Source organism: Ammospiza nelsoni, chromosome 3 (assembly GCF_027579445.1).
Source record: "Ammospiza nelsoni isolate bAmmNel1 chromosome 3, bAmmNel1.pri, whole genome shotgun sequence".
Lineage (NCBI taxonomy): Eukaryota > Metazoa > Chordata > Aves > Passeriformes > Passerellidae > Ammospiza > Ammospiza nelsoni.
The window spans coordinates 92,210,902-92,227,206 of record NC_080635.1 but is presented as its reverse complement, the minus strand read 5'-3'; the positions used below and the strand labels follow the sequence as shown (position 1 = coordinate 92,227,206).

Below are 16,305 nucleotides of genomic sequence, written 5' to 3'. Positions count from 1 at the left end.
CACAGATAGATGACACTGTTCAGGTACAGACATGATTAAATCACTGAGTTATGGATTACTGTAAATTGTGACATTTTAGAATGAACAATTTTACAGTTTGTAAAGTCTTCAGTTTACAGTTCCAAGTTTAGATCCACTTCTGATCTGCAGTCTGAGAGTTGCTTCTTAGAATGTTTTCATGGTGGATATGCTTGGAACATGCAAGAAATAGTAACACTAATTTTGTCTAATGTCACAGTCATCTCTGGTTTTATTTTTTTCTAGGAAATTTCCTAGTTGCAACTTTTTGTTCTTATTTACAATTTTCAAATCAAGGCTAAGTGGTGAGCAGTGCTTGGAGATGAGTAGTTTCTTTGGTTTTGGAAGCCAGCTTGTAAATTTAACATGACTGCTTCTGTTTTTGTGGTTTTTAAGATGTGTTGTTTATGTCTTCATTATAGCCAGGAGCAGAGCATATATGTGACTTCATAACATCCAGGCATACAAAATATTTGTCAGTTGAAGGCAGCTTGGTTATAGCTGTTTATTAGTTATGAGCGTGACAATGGCAAAGATCTGCTACCTTTTATAAAATATCTATCTCAGAATATCTGTGCTTTTATAGCATGACCCTGAAAATGCTAGGTGTTCATTTATTTATTTCTCCCAAACAGCCTACAAATGAGTGTTGTGTCCAAAGACTAAAATGTCAGCTGTTTCCTTATTACTTTTTGGTGCACATAGCACTTGCTTATTGCTGCCTTGTGCACTGTAGAGCAAAGAGCCTGTAGAGCTTGAGTACTGTGTGCCTTGTGTGAGGGCAGTGCTTCTAGGAATCCCTTTCACTTTTGGTAAATGCCTTGGATTTGTGTTTCTTTGTTCATCATCTGAACCTTCCTATTTGTGAGTTATCATTTGCAGTCTATTAAACAGTGTAACTTTGAGGAATAAGCATCAGTTGTAGGTGGGTAAAACCAGCAGGAAGGATTTTGTTTCAAATGTAAACATCTGTTGTATAGAATGTCAGGGCAGATGGGAATAGTGCTGGGCCTACTTCCCATAACAGAGAATTGCCCTGGAACAGAGAATGGAAGAAGGTAGTTTCCATAATTCTCACACTATCCCATCTGTTGATATGAGGCTTTTGTACTGCAGAAGAGGCTGTGTTTGTTGAAGGGTTCCTAAATTTGGAGTGATATGACCCTATAGCTCTTAATCACTGGTCAGTCTGTTTATTTGAAGGAGACAAGTTAATCTGATATTTAATATAATTGTCCTTTAATTCTACAGTATGCCTAATTTCTCAGCTATCTTTATTGAAGAAATTAAAAAGGGAATTGAGTGAAGCTGAAAACTATGGTTGTATCTGTACACTCTAGAATACAATATGGAATTGTTAGGTATATTTAGACTCCAGTGGAGCTGTGGATATAAATTAGAAATTGCATCATTCTTCTCTTGATTCTAAAAGGGTTCTGTATTTGTGCCTATTAAATAACACTTCTTCACTTGTGTCTGGTTCTGGTTATATTTGCCTTTTTGGGAACATGATCAATAGAGTCCTTTTGAAGTTTTAAGAGAAGTTAGTTTGGTATCTCTAAAATAAAATGATGCAATATTCACTTGGAGAGTTGACTGTGAACTTTAGAGAAAGACACTTCCAGTATCAACCTAGAGTATGGCTTGATAAAGTGAGAGGACAGTAAAAAGGGGGAAGCAACCACCTACAGTGAAAACAGAGTATGGTCTAATGGATCATAGCTCGGCACCAAACCATTAATTTTCACAGAGACTTCTATTTTTAAAATGTTGCCAGGCAAATCTATTTTTGTCAAATTAAAATTAGTCTGCATGTATATATTTTATTATCCTAGGCTCTATAAAATATATTACAGAATTATTCCAGACTACTATCTAGGGTGTTAAGAGGGTTGACCTTTGCAGGTTCCTGATTGCTGGTGAAGAATTTTGTGAAGAAGAAAAGTGAATGAAAGTATGTTCTAACTACTGAAAGTCCAGTTTTGTCTGAAGTAGGAAATCATCTGAATGCATTTCCACAAAATTTTTCTCTTTCTTGTTAAAATCTTTCTATTAATTTTTGATTACTAAATGTTTGAAGTGATGCAGTATTGCATTCTTAACTGGATTATTTTTAAGATACATCAGGAAGTATCTTCCTCTTGCATTTTCCTAAATGGACAGGTTAAAATATGAAGGGACAAATGCACATATATAGTTATGGAATACAAGAGGAAAATTCCATAATATTTAGATTGTTAAATAAATGCATAATCTGTGATTTTTGTTTCAGACTGTGAACAAGTGCAGCCTCCACTGTGGCTACAGACTTTAATGAATGCTTGCAAGCAGGCAAGCAATTTCAGTGTTCAGGGTGTCACTATTTCCCTCGTGATGGACTTGGTTGGATTGACTCAATCCGTTGCTCTTGTCACTGGAGAAAATCTGAACAGTGTGGAAACTGCTCAGCCTCTTAGTCCTAACCAGGGGAGAGTGGCTGTTGTCATCAGACCTCCTCTTACTCAAGGCAATCTGAGATATATGGCTGAAAAGACAGACTTCTTCAAGGTTAGATGCAGTATCTCATTGCTGTTTTCTTTAGACTTTTTCTGTCTGGTGAAGAATAAGTCTTGGCCCCTTTACCATCCTTGATATGCTAAACCAAATTTTCTTGCTGAATATTTTGATAACATTTATAACCTGTGTTAGAATCTATATGAAATACACAGTAAGTTTTCTTCCTGCTATTCTCTTACTGACCACTTGTGTGAAAATCCTTTAATTGAATAGTTTAAAGATATAAACGAAACCTGATTGAATAGCAGCATTAATCAGCAAAGGTATAAAACTGGGATGTGCATAATGTAGGACTATGTAAACAATTTTTGCATTTATGTAATTCATGTAAGAAATCTTTTACAAAAGATAATCAGCAGCAGGTTATATTATGTAGTTAATTATATTTCAATGAAAATTTATTTCTGTTCTGACTTCTTAACAGGAGTTGTTTTTGTAGTAAGTTATTGCAGTGTTCTGAACAATTCCTTCTGTTCATACAAGGGGAACCATTTTACAGATTGCCTCTTGGTCACAGGTGTCATCAGATGTGATGTCTCCCATTGTTGCATGGAGCAGAACAAGGCATGATAGTCATTCACTTGTCTCTTGCAACTTTTCTTTTCATGTACAAAGCATATAGCTTTAACTCTTTGGGACCAGCTGGGTGATGGAACTCCTCAGCATCATCAGAAGAGTGTGGAGCTCTTCTACCAGCTGCACAACCTTGTGCCATCTTCCAGCATTTGTGAAGATGTTATTAGTCAGCAGCTGACTCACAGAGACAAGGCAAGTTGCTCATGTATTTACTTAAAGATGAGTAAAGTATATACAGAAATATATTTAAATAAAGGACCCCTCAGAGGAGGGTATGAATAACTTCAATATTGAAAGAAATATTGCCTTACATTGTTTCAAAAGTTACTTTAGGTCTGTGATGAGTCTCTAGTTCCATGCTAGGCAACAGAGGTTTTTCACCATTCAGCAACAGACTTATGCAGGAGACTTTCTCTCTTATCAAGGTCATGTGATGCTTCCCAATACTAAAAGCATGTGCTTAGTTTTTGCTGTTGTTAGTAGGAGTTCTTGTCATGACAGGTACTTTTTTTTTTTTTCCTCACCTAGAAATTTGTTTCACATAGAGGCTGTCAATTTGACATTCAACTTGAGACCTGTGTATTGCTTTAAATTTCAGGTATATGAGCAATTTTCAGAGCTACAACAGTATGAATAGAAGGGAATTACTTGCTCACACATTCTAGCAACTCATGGTTGTGTGACTTCAGGAGTGCTTACCTTTTTGCCATTCTAACAGAGTTACCAGGTCAAGAAGAGTGAATGTGAGCCATTCTGTCAATCAGTGCAGTTCACAGCTTGCCATATTGTTGAAATTGGTGATGATTTTTAGTGTCACTTAGGCTGCTCTGTAAACTGCTGTGACTGTGGATGTAGAACTTGCTTATTTCTGCCTACCTTCTGGAGAAAGCAGTAATTTCTTACATCTTCACAGCATGGATTGCAAGGGCTTGCATGGAGTCATCTCAATGTCTGTGGGAATTGGTATTTTCACTCTATTCAATAACTGTCAGTGTATTATTTTGTGTAACTGTATGCATTTTGCAGTAGTCTTGTGGATTATTTTCCTGTGAGAAACATATTTTTCTAAATACAAGTGATGATGTCTCTTCTGGTTTTTGTTTTTGGTGTGGAGAGGTTGTTTTTTTTTTAGTTTATTTAACATGAACTGTTTGGTTTTTTTGTAATTTTCATAGCTTTTACCTGAAGTTTCCATTATTGTGGCAGATATTGGATAGATAAGAAGCTGTTGCAAAGCTTCTAAAGTTTTATGACGTAAACTAAGTCTGGAAGTAGGTCAGATTGTTAGTGGTTTCAACATTTTTTAGTTTTGTCTAACTTTGGTTAAAGGTACAAATACCTACAGTTCATGTCCTATAACCATATATTCTAACAACAAACAAGTGAAAATCTTTGTCCTCGTGTCTTTGCTTATCATTTAGTAATTTAGTTTAAGCCCTTAGAGTACTTGAAGTAATTTTGATTATTTATTTGGTGTAATTGTCCTGATTGCTGTGCTTTGTTCACTCTTACTAAGGCTTACTAGATTCCTTGTCTTTTTGGATGAAGCTGTTTTTATACATGTGTTCAAGTCATATCACGACATTTACTGTTGTTTGCAGCCTTGCTGGAATAACTCTTTGCCTGGATCAGCCTCAGTAAAGAGAGAAACAGAGAAATTGTTACTTTATACCATTTTTACCATTAAATATCCTGAGCTGGACTTCAGTGATCCTTGTAGGTCCCTCCTAACTCAGGATATTGTATGATATTCTGCATATTATTGCTATGACTGTATTAGTCATTATGAATCCTTTGGGCAGTAAGCATGTCCTATTTGTCCTGTTTGTTCCAGAGTTAAATTTACACGTTAGTGAAGAGCTCAATCTACATATCTAGCTAGAAAATTATTCTGTTTCTTTCTAGTATGGCAGTAATGGAATAAAAATAAGTTGAATAGAAAGAGACAGGGTAAACTTTAAAACTAAGGCAAGATGGAGATAGGAGAGAATCCTTTCATGGTACTTAATTGCTCATAGGCACCTATTGTTGGTTTCTACTGCTTTTAAGATTAAAAAATAGTACTTTAACGCATAATCAAAGAAGTAAATTTCATTATATCTTATATCATTTAGGATGTTGTATGACTTTCTTTTTCCAGTTCTTACCAGAAGTTTTACATTCTGACAGATCTAACTTATGGTTTGGTTCACAGAAAGTAAGAATGGAAGCTCATGCCAAGTTTGCAGTGCTATGGCATCTCACACGAGACCTTCATATTAACAAATCTTCTTCCTTTGGCCGCACCTTTGACAGGTTGGTGATTGCAAGTCTGATTCAGTTGAAATAACTTTACTCCAAAATCTTTGATGGTATTATATGGGCAACATAGGGCATTGAAAAATTGAAGAACTACAGTATAGATGTGAGAGGAAGGAAGAAGGACAAAAAAATGAATTTGTGGACAAGAATTTGTGTTAGACAAAATTGTTTTCACAGTGATGACTATGTAAGCTGTAAATTTTTCCTGGAAGGTATAAAGAGTGTGGGGAAGGAATGGTGACAATATTCATTGACCATCACTGTGGTGTATATTGAGTTTAATGTCTGAGTTCTTGCTGTGTTTTGATAAATACAGGAGCAGGCGAAGGAAAACAACCCAGAATTGAATTATGTTATGTAGAATGTAACAGTAAAACTAAAAAAAAAACTTCAAAACCAAATAGCAAGCAAGTGCTAAAACATGAGTTTTTTTGTTTAATCTGTGTTTTGTGTAAGAGGTCATTTATGGCAAGCAGCAGAGGATTTCTGTTTTGTGTTCTGGTATTGGACTACTTTCCTAGAAAATCTGGACTCTGAACTGCTCGTGTCTTCCTCAGCTAGCACAAATGTTGTGGAAAAGCGTTTATTTAGATTTTGTATTGCATGCTTAGCTGTAAGATGTAGAGTAAAAAGTTTATTTCTGTATCTTATGCTGTCACTCATTGCATAAATGGTGATAAATTCTGTGCATACAGCTAAAAGCTTATGAACATGTACTGCTGGGGAATGTAAAACAGTAGGTAAAATTCAGAGACCACTATATATATATTGTTTTTCCATGTCTGAAAAGGATTCTCAAGGCTAAAACTGTTAAAAGAAGAAAATAATGCTTGTAGGAACTGCTGAATTGTCAAGTATATTTCTCCTCTCTGTTCTTGAAGACAATATCTTTGAATGTTTTATTTTCCATATATCCTTGTGAATTGGCTTTTAAAATTGTATATTTTTAATGGCATACCACTTACAAGACAATAAAGGCTTGTTATGCAAATAGCTGTACAAATACTTGATCTTGCTACTATTAGAGCAACTGTTAAAAGTGACTTTGTTACTAGCTCTTCCTGCCCATTCCTTCATTGGACTAGACTAAAAATATAAAGAGCAGGTTCAAAGTTTTGATTCCAAAGAAAATACTGCTTTGTATGGAGAAGAGACTGGAGTATGTACTGACATTAAATATGTCATGTATGAGATTAAAATGGGATTACTCTGTGAGTAGTGTACAATATCCACCAGATTGTTTCTTCTTTCCATTCTAGATCTTTGTTTATCATGCTGGACAGCCTCAATAGCTTGGATGGTTCTACTTGGTCAGTGGGACAAGCCTGGTTAAATCAAGTGCTTCAAAGACATGATATTGCAAGAGTTCTTGAACCTTTGCTCCTACTGCTTCTCCATCCAAAAACTCAGCGAGTGTCAGTTCAGAGAGTTCAGGCTGAATGTTACTGGACTAAATCTCCCAATCACCCTGAAGAAGAAAATGAAAAGCAGTTCATGCAGAAGTTCAGCTGTGCTGATGGTATGTACACAAGAAGCCTGTAGGAAGTTTCTTAATTTCTTTGCTTGCTGTTTACATGCAATGTTGAAGTCATAGTAGAAATTTTTGAGGGTAACTGAAAAAAGTGTTGGAATAACTATGGCTTATATTTGCATATGTGTGTATTTTCCTAATTCAAGTTTGTGTGCCCCAGGTACTGTTTAAAGTTGTGTTGTTTTTATATTAAAATGATATGCAAGTATTTTAATGCAGAGCATTTTGTTACATCTTACTGAGACTTGGTAGAACATAAGAATATGGCTTGATGCTTAACCAATAAATTAAACATTTTTATGAATGACATGGGGCTGGCTGAAAATGTACCAATAAGTTTTGAAGGTGTTTGCATGTAATGCATAATTTTAGTTTAGAATTTACTAATTCTGTTTCTCATGAAAACAAAAGCAGATAAGACTGCATAATGTTTGACAGAGAATTATGTTGTTTTGCTAAGGTGTACTGCTAAAACAATTTTGCTTTGTTTTTGTGAACTTGTCATTTGCTTATTAAGGTATTTTTTCTTCTGTGAAATAGAAAGATACTATTTACCATCCTTCATGCCTTCATGATTTGAAGTCTCAATAATAGTTTAAATTCTAAATTTTAATTCTGAATTCTTATTCTGAAGAACAAAATCTCATATGTATACATTTTTTTGTGTTCTTCAAGCATTCTCCCACGTGCCTGTAAGCCAAGAACAACTTATTATACCTAAAGAAGGCAATGAGAAGCAACTTGGTGTGGATGAAATGGAGAACTTCAGCCTGACCGTCAATCCTCTGAGTGACAGGCTTTCCTTGTTAAGTACCAGCAGTGAGACCATACCAATGGTTGTGTCTGATTTTGACCTTCCTGATCATCAGGCTGAAATACTGCAGAGTTCTGACTCTGGCTGTTCTCAGTCATCTGCTGGAGACAGCATCAGTTATGAAGTGGAAACAGAAAGCCTGAGTGCTCAAGATAGCTCTCAGACTCTAAAAGAAGACTCACCTGATGAAATCGTGCAACAAGTGGTTACAGATCTTATATGCCAAGTTGTAAGTGGTCTTGGAGAAGAAGTTGAACCAGTTAAAGAGAGCCTGCACTCTGAGGATGCTTCATGTAAATACAGCTCATTGGAAAGCTCTGTAGAAGTTACAAAAAGTGATGATCAAAATATTCAAAGTAGCCAAAGTAGTTTACTTAGTAATGACAGCTCACAGTTACTATCAGCCTCAACTGAGACTGGACTTGAGAGCTTAGGAGATGAAATGTCAAGAAATAACTCTTCACCTTGTATTGCAGAAAGCCAGCAATCCTTCTCTGATCTTACTCTTTCTTCCATCGAATCAAAGTCTAGAAAACATAGCCACAGTAGTATTCAGTTCAGCTTTAAAGGAAAGCAACCAGAAAAAATGTCAGAAAAAGAAACAATTGTTAAAGAAGCTGGTAAGCAACCAGGTGCAAAACCTAAGGTAAAAATAGCCAAAAAGAAAGATGAAGAGAAGAAGAAAGCACAAACAGAAAAGCTTAAACAAACTAATGTCTTCTTTAGTGATGGTCTTGATTTAGAAAATTGGTACAGTTGTGGAGAAGGAGAAATTTCAGAAATAGAAAGTGATGTTGGATCCCCAGGAATGCGAAAATCTCCTAACTTCAATATTCATCCACTGTATCAACACGTGCTGCTTTATCTCCAGTTGTACGACTCTTCAAGGACATTGTATGCTTTTTCTGCAATTAAGGCAATTCTGAAAACAAATCCTTCAGCTTTTGTAAGTGCCATCTCCACTACCAGTGTCAACAATGCATACACTCCTCAGCTTTCATTGCTCCAAAATCTTCTAGCTAGGCATCGAATATCTGTAATGGGCAAGGATTTCTATAGTCACATCCCAGTGGATTCTAACCATAACTTTCGGAGCTCTATGTACATAGAAATTCTCATCTCCTTGTGTCTGTACTACATGCGGAGCCATTATCCAACTCATGTTAAAGTAACCTCACAAGACCTCATAGGAAACCGCAACATGCAGATGATGAGTATAGAAATTCTGACACTCCTCTTTGCTGAGCTGGCAAAAGTGATAGAAAGCTCTGCCAAGGGCTTTCCTAGTTTTATTTCAGACATGTTGTCCAAGTGCAAGGTTCAGAAGGTGATCCTGCATTGTCTGCTGTCTTCTATCTTCAGTGCCCAGAAATGGCACAGTGAAAAGATAGCTGGAAAAAACATAGTGGCTGTAGAAGAAGGCTTCTCTGAAGACAGCCTTATAAATTTTTCTGAGGATGAATTTGACAATGGTAGTACTCTGCAGTCACAACTTCTGAAAGTACTTCAGCGGCTGATTGTGCTGGAACACAGAGTAATGACTGTGCCTGAGGAAAATGAAACGGTGTTTGACTTTGTCATAACAGACCTGGAGCACATTGGTCCCCAGCAGCCGATGACTTCTCTGCAGTATTTGCATTCCCAGCCAATAACCTGCCAAGGCATGTTTCTGTGTGCAGTGATACGAGCTTTGCATCAGCACTGTGCCTGTAAAATGCATCCCCAGTGGATTGGCCTTATCACTTCTACGTTGCCTTACATGGGAAAAGTTCTTCAAAGGGTGGTTGTTTCAGTGACTCTTCAGCTCTGCAGGAACTTGGATAATTTAATTCAGCAGTATAAATATGAAACTGGATTATCTGATAATAGGTATGTGTATGTAGAGGTATAATTTTTTAACTGAATTTGATTGTTTTGAATTACTCTGCTGTCAGATTAACTCATTTAAAAAAATTACTCTTCTTTTAGGCCTCTCTGGATGGCATCAGTCACTCCCCCAGATATGATTCTCACTTTATTAGAAGGGATCACAACAATAATTCATTACTGCCTCCTGGATCCATCTACACAGTATCATCAGGTGAACTTATCTGGGTGTCTGAGACATTTCTAGGCAATTCATGTCAAATCAAGGACTGTGATTATATTAGCAGTTATGAAGATCTGGGTGACAAAAATAACAAATATATTGTCTTAGCTATAAATATGGGGGTTTATTGATGATACAAACAGAAAAACACGTTTCTTTGGATGATACTTTTAAGAGAATACTCTTATATTTCTTTGCTTCTTTTGGTTTTCTGTAACCCTGAAATAACATAAGTTTAATTCCTTAACTTTAAGACCTTTAAAATTCCACTTTATACAGCTGCCTTTGTTGTGTTCACCTTGCAATATGTCTAAACATTATCCTTCTGTTCCTTCTGTATATTTACAATTTTTCTTTTTAGTCAAGCAGTAATTTTAGATCTGATATTCTGAGCATAGTGTCTGTTAAGAATTTGGTCCAGATTCCATGAGACGCTTTTGCCCTTTTTCTCAGTAATCTTGTTTTTGTGCTTTTTCACCATTCTTACACCCCTTTGCTTTCCATTCATTTGAAAGTGACTGAAAAGTGGGTTTTATTTATGTAAATAAATAATTTTTCCTAGAGTATTAGCTAGACTTAAAATTCTAAAATAATTGTTTCGCAAAGGTATAGGCAGAGGATACAAAATTGATTGCTGTAGACATGAGGCCTCCCATGTTCAGAGTACATTTGATGTTGCACAACTCAATCAATAGTTTCTCTATTATTTTAAAAGTCTCAAAGCTGTACATATTTGAAGAATTATTGAAAAAATTATGAAAAAGAGTTAAAGTTGAAAGCTCCCATGGTCGGTAAGTTAAAATTTTCTCTATTTTAAATATGCTGTTTATGTTCTTCTCTCTCTCCTGTCCCCTTCTCTCCCACTAGCTTTTGGTTAATGTAGATCAGAAGCATTTGGTTGAAGCACGTAATGGAATCCTCTCTATCTTGCATATGATCATGTCTTCTGTGACTTTACTGTGGAGCATCCTGCACCTTGCAGATTCTTCAGAGAAAACTACTGCTGCTGCTGCTGCATCCATCACCACTATTAACCTTGGGTCAACTAAGGTCAGAACATCAGGGATAATATCATTGAAATTGTTCGTTAATATCTTCATCAAAATAATTTCAATCCTTTTCCCTTAAATCTAAATTGAATTTTTATGCCTTTGTCCTCATCTACTCACTCACCACAAAAAATAGGCTTTTATAAATGAGTATTGAATATGCTTTTAAGCTAAAATTTATCAGTTCAGTGCAATATGTCACCTCTTTGCTTTCTGCAGGGAAAAGATTTTGAAAGTAATGCTAAGGTGCTTATCTAAAAGGGTATGTGCTCTGCTTTTGTATTTCAGAATTTGAGGCAACAGATTCTGGAACTTTTGGGTCCAATTTCAATGAATCATGGTGTTCACTTCATGGCTGCTATTGCATTTGTATGGAATGAAAGGAGGCAAAACAAAAATACTTCAAGGACAAAGGTACGTTTATATTACAGTGGTCACTTCAAATAATGCTAATACTTATAAGTGATTTAGTGTTAGGAAGAAAAAAATTCAGACATTCCAGTGAAAAAAGACAATGAAGTATGGACAATATTTGCATTTCTAATTAGCAACTGTTCTGTCAGGGAGGTACGACTTTAGAATGGGATAATCTTCCTGAATTCTTCAGGGGAAGTGTAGGTGATACCAGGTCTCTAGATGAACTGTTAAGTGATAAAATTTCAATCCCATGAGGACAGCTGCCTTAGTTTTGGCATAGCCATTGTCTGTGTTGATAATCTGTGACATACATCTGGTTGTTTTAGGTTATCCCTACAGCATGTGAAGAACAACTTCTGCTGGTTGAGCTGGTTCGCTCTATCAGCGTTATGAGAACAGAGACTGTCATACAGACAGTGAAAGAAGTTCTGAAGCAGCCTCCAGCCATAGCAAAGGACAAGGTATGGAAACTCTACAGATCCTGTTGATTTATATGATGTCCTCTTGAAGCAGCTTAGAACACTGATGATATGGGTACTTCATTGACAAAGCTGAGCAGCACAATGTGAACTTTTTCACTATATCTAAGAGGTAAATGAAGTGTAACTTTACAGAGGGATGTCTGAAAGGGCATTTTCAGTGTTCTATTAAATTAAGCTATATGTTTAGGCATTGCAGTAACATTATAGCATTGTCAATTTTACCCTGGTGAGGGGAAAAAAACTCCACTTCTTTCTGATAACACAGGTTTCATATCTTTTTCTAGAAGCATCTTTCACTGGAAGTCTGCATGTTGCAGTTTTTCTATGCTTATACTCAAAGGTGAGAAAACAAACTCAATTTTTCTTCTGTCATCGGGAAACAGATAATCAACTTGAATATTTTACATCTTTTTGTCATAGGATGATCAATAGTCTGTGTAATATAAATAGTAAAGAAAGAATGGGTTTGATCTGTAGGTTTGTTTAAAAAGATGGTTTATTTTGTGAGTTCCATAGTAGTGCATCACCTTTCTTCCTTCACCTAAAAATCCTGCAGGTAATCTGCCCAAAGAAAGCTGATCTTAATTGTGCTGTAACTCATTCATGCCATTCCAGCTTTGTAATGAAAAGCATGTTTTAAGAATGCTGTTCTTCTACCTTCAACTGTTTCTTAATGAATTGATACAGCAACCTCCTATTAAAAGAAGCTCTAAGGGTGTTGATTTCAAATATCTGACAGCAGAGATGTGATGTAAAAAGAAATTGGGGGAATACCTGAGGGAGGTGATGTTCTCATCATTAAGATTGCCGCTCTCTCTCCCTTAGGATTCCAGTGACCAGCTTAGTAGACAGCTGGGCAGCGCTGCTGCTTCTGTTAAAGGATTCCATACAGGTTGGTCTTCCAGCCCCAGGACAGTTCCTCATACTTGGGTAAGTGCTTCTGATATTTGCAATTTTCAAATATGCTCAAATGTAGGTGTGTGAAATTATTCTGAAGTGTTAGTTTCTAAATCTGTCTCTTACTTTTGACTCGTAGAGTTATTGCCTGAGTTCTGTGGGTCTTATCAAATTAGTTTCTTCTCTGAGGAATGGCTACATATATTAAATTTTATATTATAGTATGATATAAGCCACAACCTCACCTTAATGATTATTTCAGTGATTCAGGCTCTTTAAGCAACAGATGTAAGTTTCTGATTTTTCCTAAAAAATAACAACAATGACTATTTCTTAGGTATTTGAAACCCACTAGAGTGGGCTGAATTCTCAACATGGAAACAGTTTGTGGACTGTTAGAAATATAACTTTGAATATATTTTCTGTATAATGCTTCAAGGACCATTTTCTTCAATATTTTGAATTTATCTTCCCTAGTAAACTGTCTCTGAAGATATTTTTGTATATAATCAAGTAAAACCTGTTCTTGGTAAACTCTTATGATAAAAATTACCTTAAGGAACTTATAAAGATGTTTCCTGGAATATTGATAAGTAGCAATCCCTGTGGGTTTAGTAATTAAATATTGCACAAATAAATGTCTTCAGATTTGTCCTAACTCTGAAAACTGCTGAATAATGTATTATGAGAAGAAAATCCATATTCAACTTCTGTATTTTTTCAGTGTTCTTAATGAGTTCATCATGAAAAACCCAAGTCTGGAGAATAAGAAAGATCAAAGAGATCTACAGGTAAGAAATTTGTTGTATGTGTCTTTTTAAAGTAACTGAACAATAAATCATAGAATCAGAGACCTGGGTTGGAAAGAGCCTTAAAGATAATCCAGTTCCCAGCACAGGAAGGATACTGACCTCTTGGAGCAAGTCCAGAGGAGGGCCACCAAGTTGATTAGAGCAACCTCTCTTAGGAGAAAAGGCTGAAAGAATTTGGCTTGTTCAGCCTGGAAAAGGGAAGGCTTCCAGTACCTGGAGGAAGCCACAAGAAAGATGGAGAGGGACTGTTTACAAGAACATGCAGTGACAGGACAAGGAGGAATGGCTTAAAGTGAGATTAGATTCAGATTAGATATTAGGAAAAAAAATCTGTACTGTGAAGGTGGTGTGGCCCTGGAACTGCTTACCCAGAGAGGTTGCAGTTGCTGTCACTAGAATTGTTTAAGGCCACTTGGATGAGGTTCTGAACAGTTGGTTTAGTGTAAGGTGTCCATGTCCATGGCAGTGGGGTTGGAACTGGATGCTTGAATGTACTAGAAGTACTTGATATGAGTTCTGTAATATGAAACTACTCTTAATTATCTTCTCGTTATATTTACAATTTTTTGAAAAAGCTTTCATTTTCTGTGAAGATATTAATAATTGATAATATAGAAATTATTTGAAAGCAATTCTATATTTGGTTATATAGATTTTCTACGTGTCAGAACAATGAATACAGCCCTTCTGCACAAAGTTCTTAAAATGCTTGGGATTTTTTTTCTACCAGGATGTAACACACAAGATAGTGGATGCCATTGGGGCAATTGCTGGGTCTTCCTTAGAACAGACCACTTGGCTAAGACGAAACTTAGAGGTTAAGCCTTCCCCCAAGATTATGGTTGATGGAAACAACTTAGAATCAGATGTTGAAGGTAGGTCCATTTGCATCTTTATTTGAAACAAAACATTAGTTTTCATGGTAAAAATAATGAAGACAACAGCTTTGCTATATTTGAATGTATGTAAAATTCTTCAGTATTGGTCTAGCACTAATGTGTCTGGAAAGCTTGTGCATCTTCAAAATACATCTTTTTAAAACATGCTGTAAGTTAAATAATGGCCTGAGAAAACTAACTTTGGACATTTTTTTTATTGTTATTATTATCTTCATTTAGATATGCTGTCTCCAGCAATGGAAACTTCAAATATAACTCCATCTGTTTATAGTGTCCATGCATTGACCTTACTTTCTGAGGTAAATGTTTCCTTGGAGATAATGAATAGTGTCTTTTAATACACTTCTATATTGTGAAAAGCTTTGGACTAGAAGCTTGGAGAAGGAGATTTAATGGGAAACACTGATGTGAATGGACTCTGGGTCTTGTCACATAAAAGTGTGTTACTAACCCATTGAGATGGATGAGGTATAAGGCATGGCCTTTCAGGTGTGTAGTATAGCCAGCTTTTTTGATGGTAAGCTTTGTGTGTTTATCTTTGTGTTACATCTTAGTTACTGCTGATAATTGCAGTCAGTCTTTGAATTCTTTCTTTGTAGTTTATTCTCTAGAGTGCTTTAATCAGGAGTTTGTTCTTCTGTGCTTCTAACACCTTAATGTGTTATAAAAATGATGGAATCTTTATACTCTGGATTTGCATGGTACCTGAAATGTGATCACTTCTATCATATATTGAATGTTCAGTAAAAACATTACATCCACCAAAAAAATGTTGAATGGTATGTTAAAAGCAATTTAAGAATGCATTATAACATATCTTCCTCTCATTTTATAGGTTTTGGCTCATCTCCTGGACATGGTTTTCTACAGTGATGAAAAAGAGAGAGTTATTCCTTTGCTTGTAAATATTATGCACTATGTTGTGCCCTATCTCCGTAATCACAGGTATCTTTAGTTTATTGAATTGATGTAGAAGATGCCTACAGCCCGTAGAAATTTGGATGGTGGCATTTTAAGTTGAAATAGGCATGATAAGGATTAGATGTCTGTCAAACTTTCTATAGAGCAACAACTCAAAATTGGTTTATGTTGAATTTTTTTTTTGTTTAGTGCTCACAACGCATCCAGCTATCGAGCTTGTGTCCAGTTACTGAGCAGTCTTAGTGGATATCAGTATACAAGGAGAGCGTGGAAAAAGGAAGCCTTTGACCTCTTTATGGATTCCAGTTTCTTCCAGATGGATGCTTCCTGTGTTAACCAGTAAGACTTTATTTTTTTGTTGATACCGATGGTCCTTACAAATTTTATGTATTCCATTAACATAGGGACTAAAATTTCCCAATAGATCTTTACAGAGAGAAATAGAGATTTTCTATGGTTTAGATTACCACATGAAATATGAAATTGATATGAGGTATATTTCTATGCACAAATCTATTTTTAAAAATAATTTTCTTAAAATTTAAAAAAAATTGTGAGGAAAACATTGTTAGCATTTTGTAGAAACCTCAAATGATTGGCATTGCAAAAGACCTTAAAGATGGTCTAGTTCTAATACACCTGCCATGGGCAGGGACACCTTCCATTAAACTGGGTTGCTCAGAGCACCATCCAACCTGGCCTTGAGCACATCAAGGGATGGGGCATCCACAGCCTCACCAGGCAACCTGTGCCAGGACATCATGACCCTCACAATAAAGAATTCCTTCCAAGTATCTAAATCTATCCTCTTTAAAAGTGGGATTACTTTACTTTAAAAGTAATTCCCTCTTGTCCTATCACTCCATGCCCTTGTGAAAAGTCACTTTCAGCTTTCTGGAGGCTCTTTAGGTACTGGAAAGCTTTAGAAGATCTCCCTGAAGCC

At 36.0% G+C, this 16,305-nt stretch overlaps 1 protein-coding gene across 1 annotated transcript in view; it reads left to right on the top strand.

Moving 5' to 3' along the window:
- The window catches only part of DOP1A (DOP1 leucine zipper like protein A), a 61,062-nt gene that overhangs the window by 32,331 nt on the left and 12,426 nt on the right, over nucleotides 1-16,305 (top strand). The window contains exons 17-32 of the mRNA XM_059467330.1: nucleotides 2,291-2,565; nucleotides 3,190-3,342; nucleotides 5,345-5,445; nucleotides 6,711-6,970; nucleotides 7,658-9,665; nucleotides 9,765-9,876; nucleotides 10,753-10,935; nucleotides 11,223-11,348; nucleotides 11,678-11,812; nucleotides 12,118-12,173; nucleotides 12,659-12,763; nucleotides 13,455-13,521; nucleotides 14,273-14,417; nucleotides 14,661-14,740; nucleotides 15,277-15,386; nucleotides 15,552-15,701. Of these exons, the coding sequence (XP_059323313.1) occupies nucleotides 2,291-2,565; nucleotides 3,190-3,342; nucleotides 5,345-5,445; nucleotides 6,711-6,970; nucleotides 7,658-9,665; nucleotides 9,765-9,876; nucleotides 10,753-10,935; nucleotides 11,223-11,348; nucleotides 11,678-11,812; nucleotides 12,118-12,173; nucleotides 12,659-12,763; nucleotides 13,455-13,521; nucleotides 14,273-14,417; nucleotides 14,661-14,740; nucleotides 15,277-15,386; nucleotides 15,552-15,701 (4,066 nt within the window). The remainder of the gene's footprint in view (nucleotides 1-2,290; nucleotides 2,566-3,189; nucleotides 3,343-5,344; nucleotides 5,446-6,710; nucleotides 6,971-7,657; nucleotides 9,666-9,764; nucleotides 9,877-10,752; nucleotides 10,936-11,222; nucleotides 11,349-11,677; nucleotides 11,813-12,117; nucleotides 12,174-12,658; nucleotides 12,764-13,454; nucleotides 13,522-14,272; nucleotides 14,418-14,660; nucleotides 14,741-15,276; nucleotides 15,387-15,551; nucleotides 15,702-16,305) is intronic.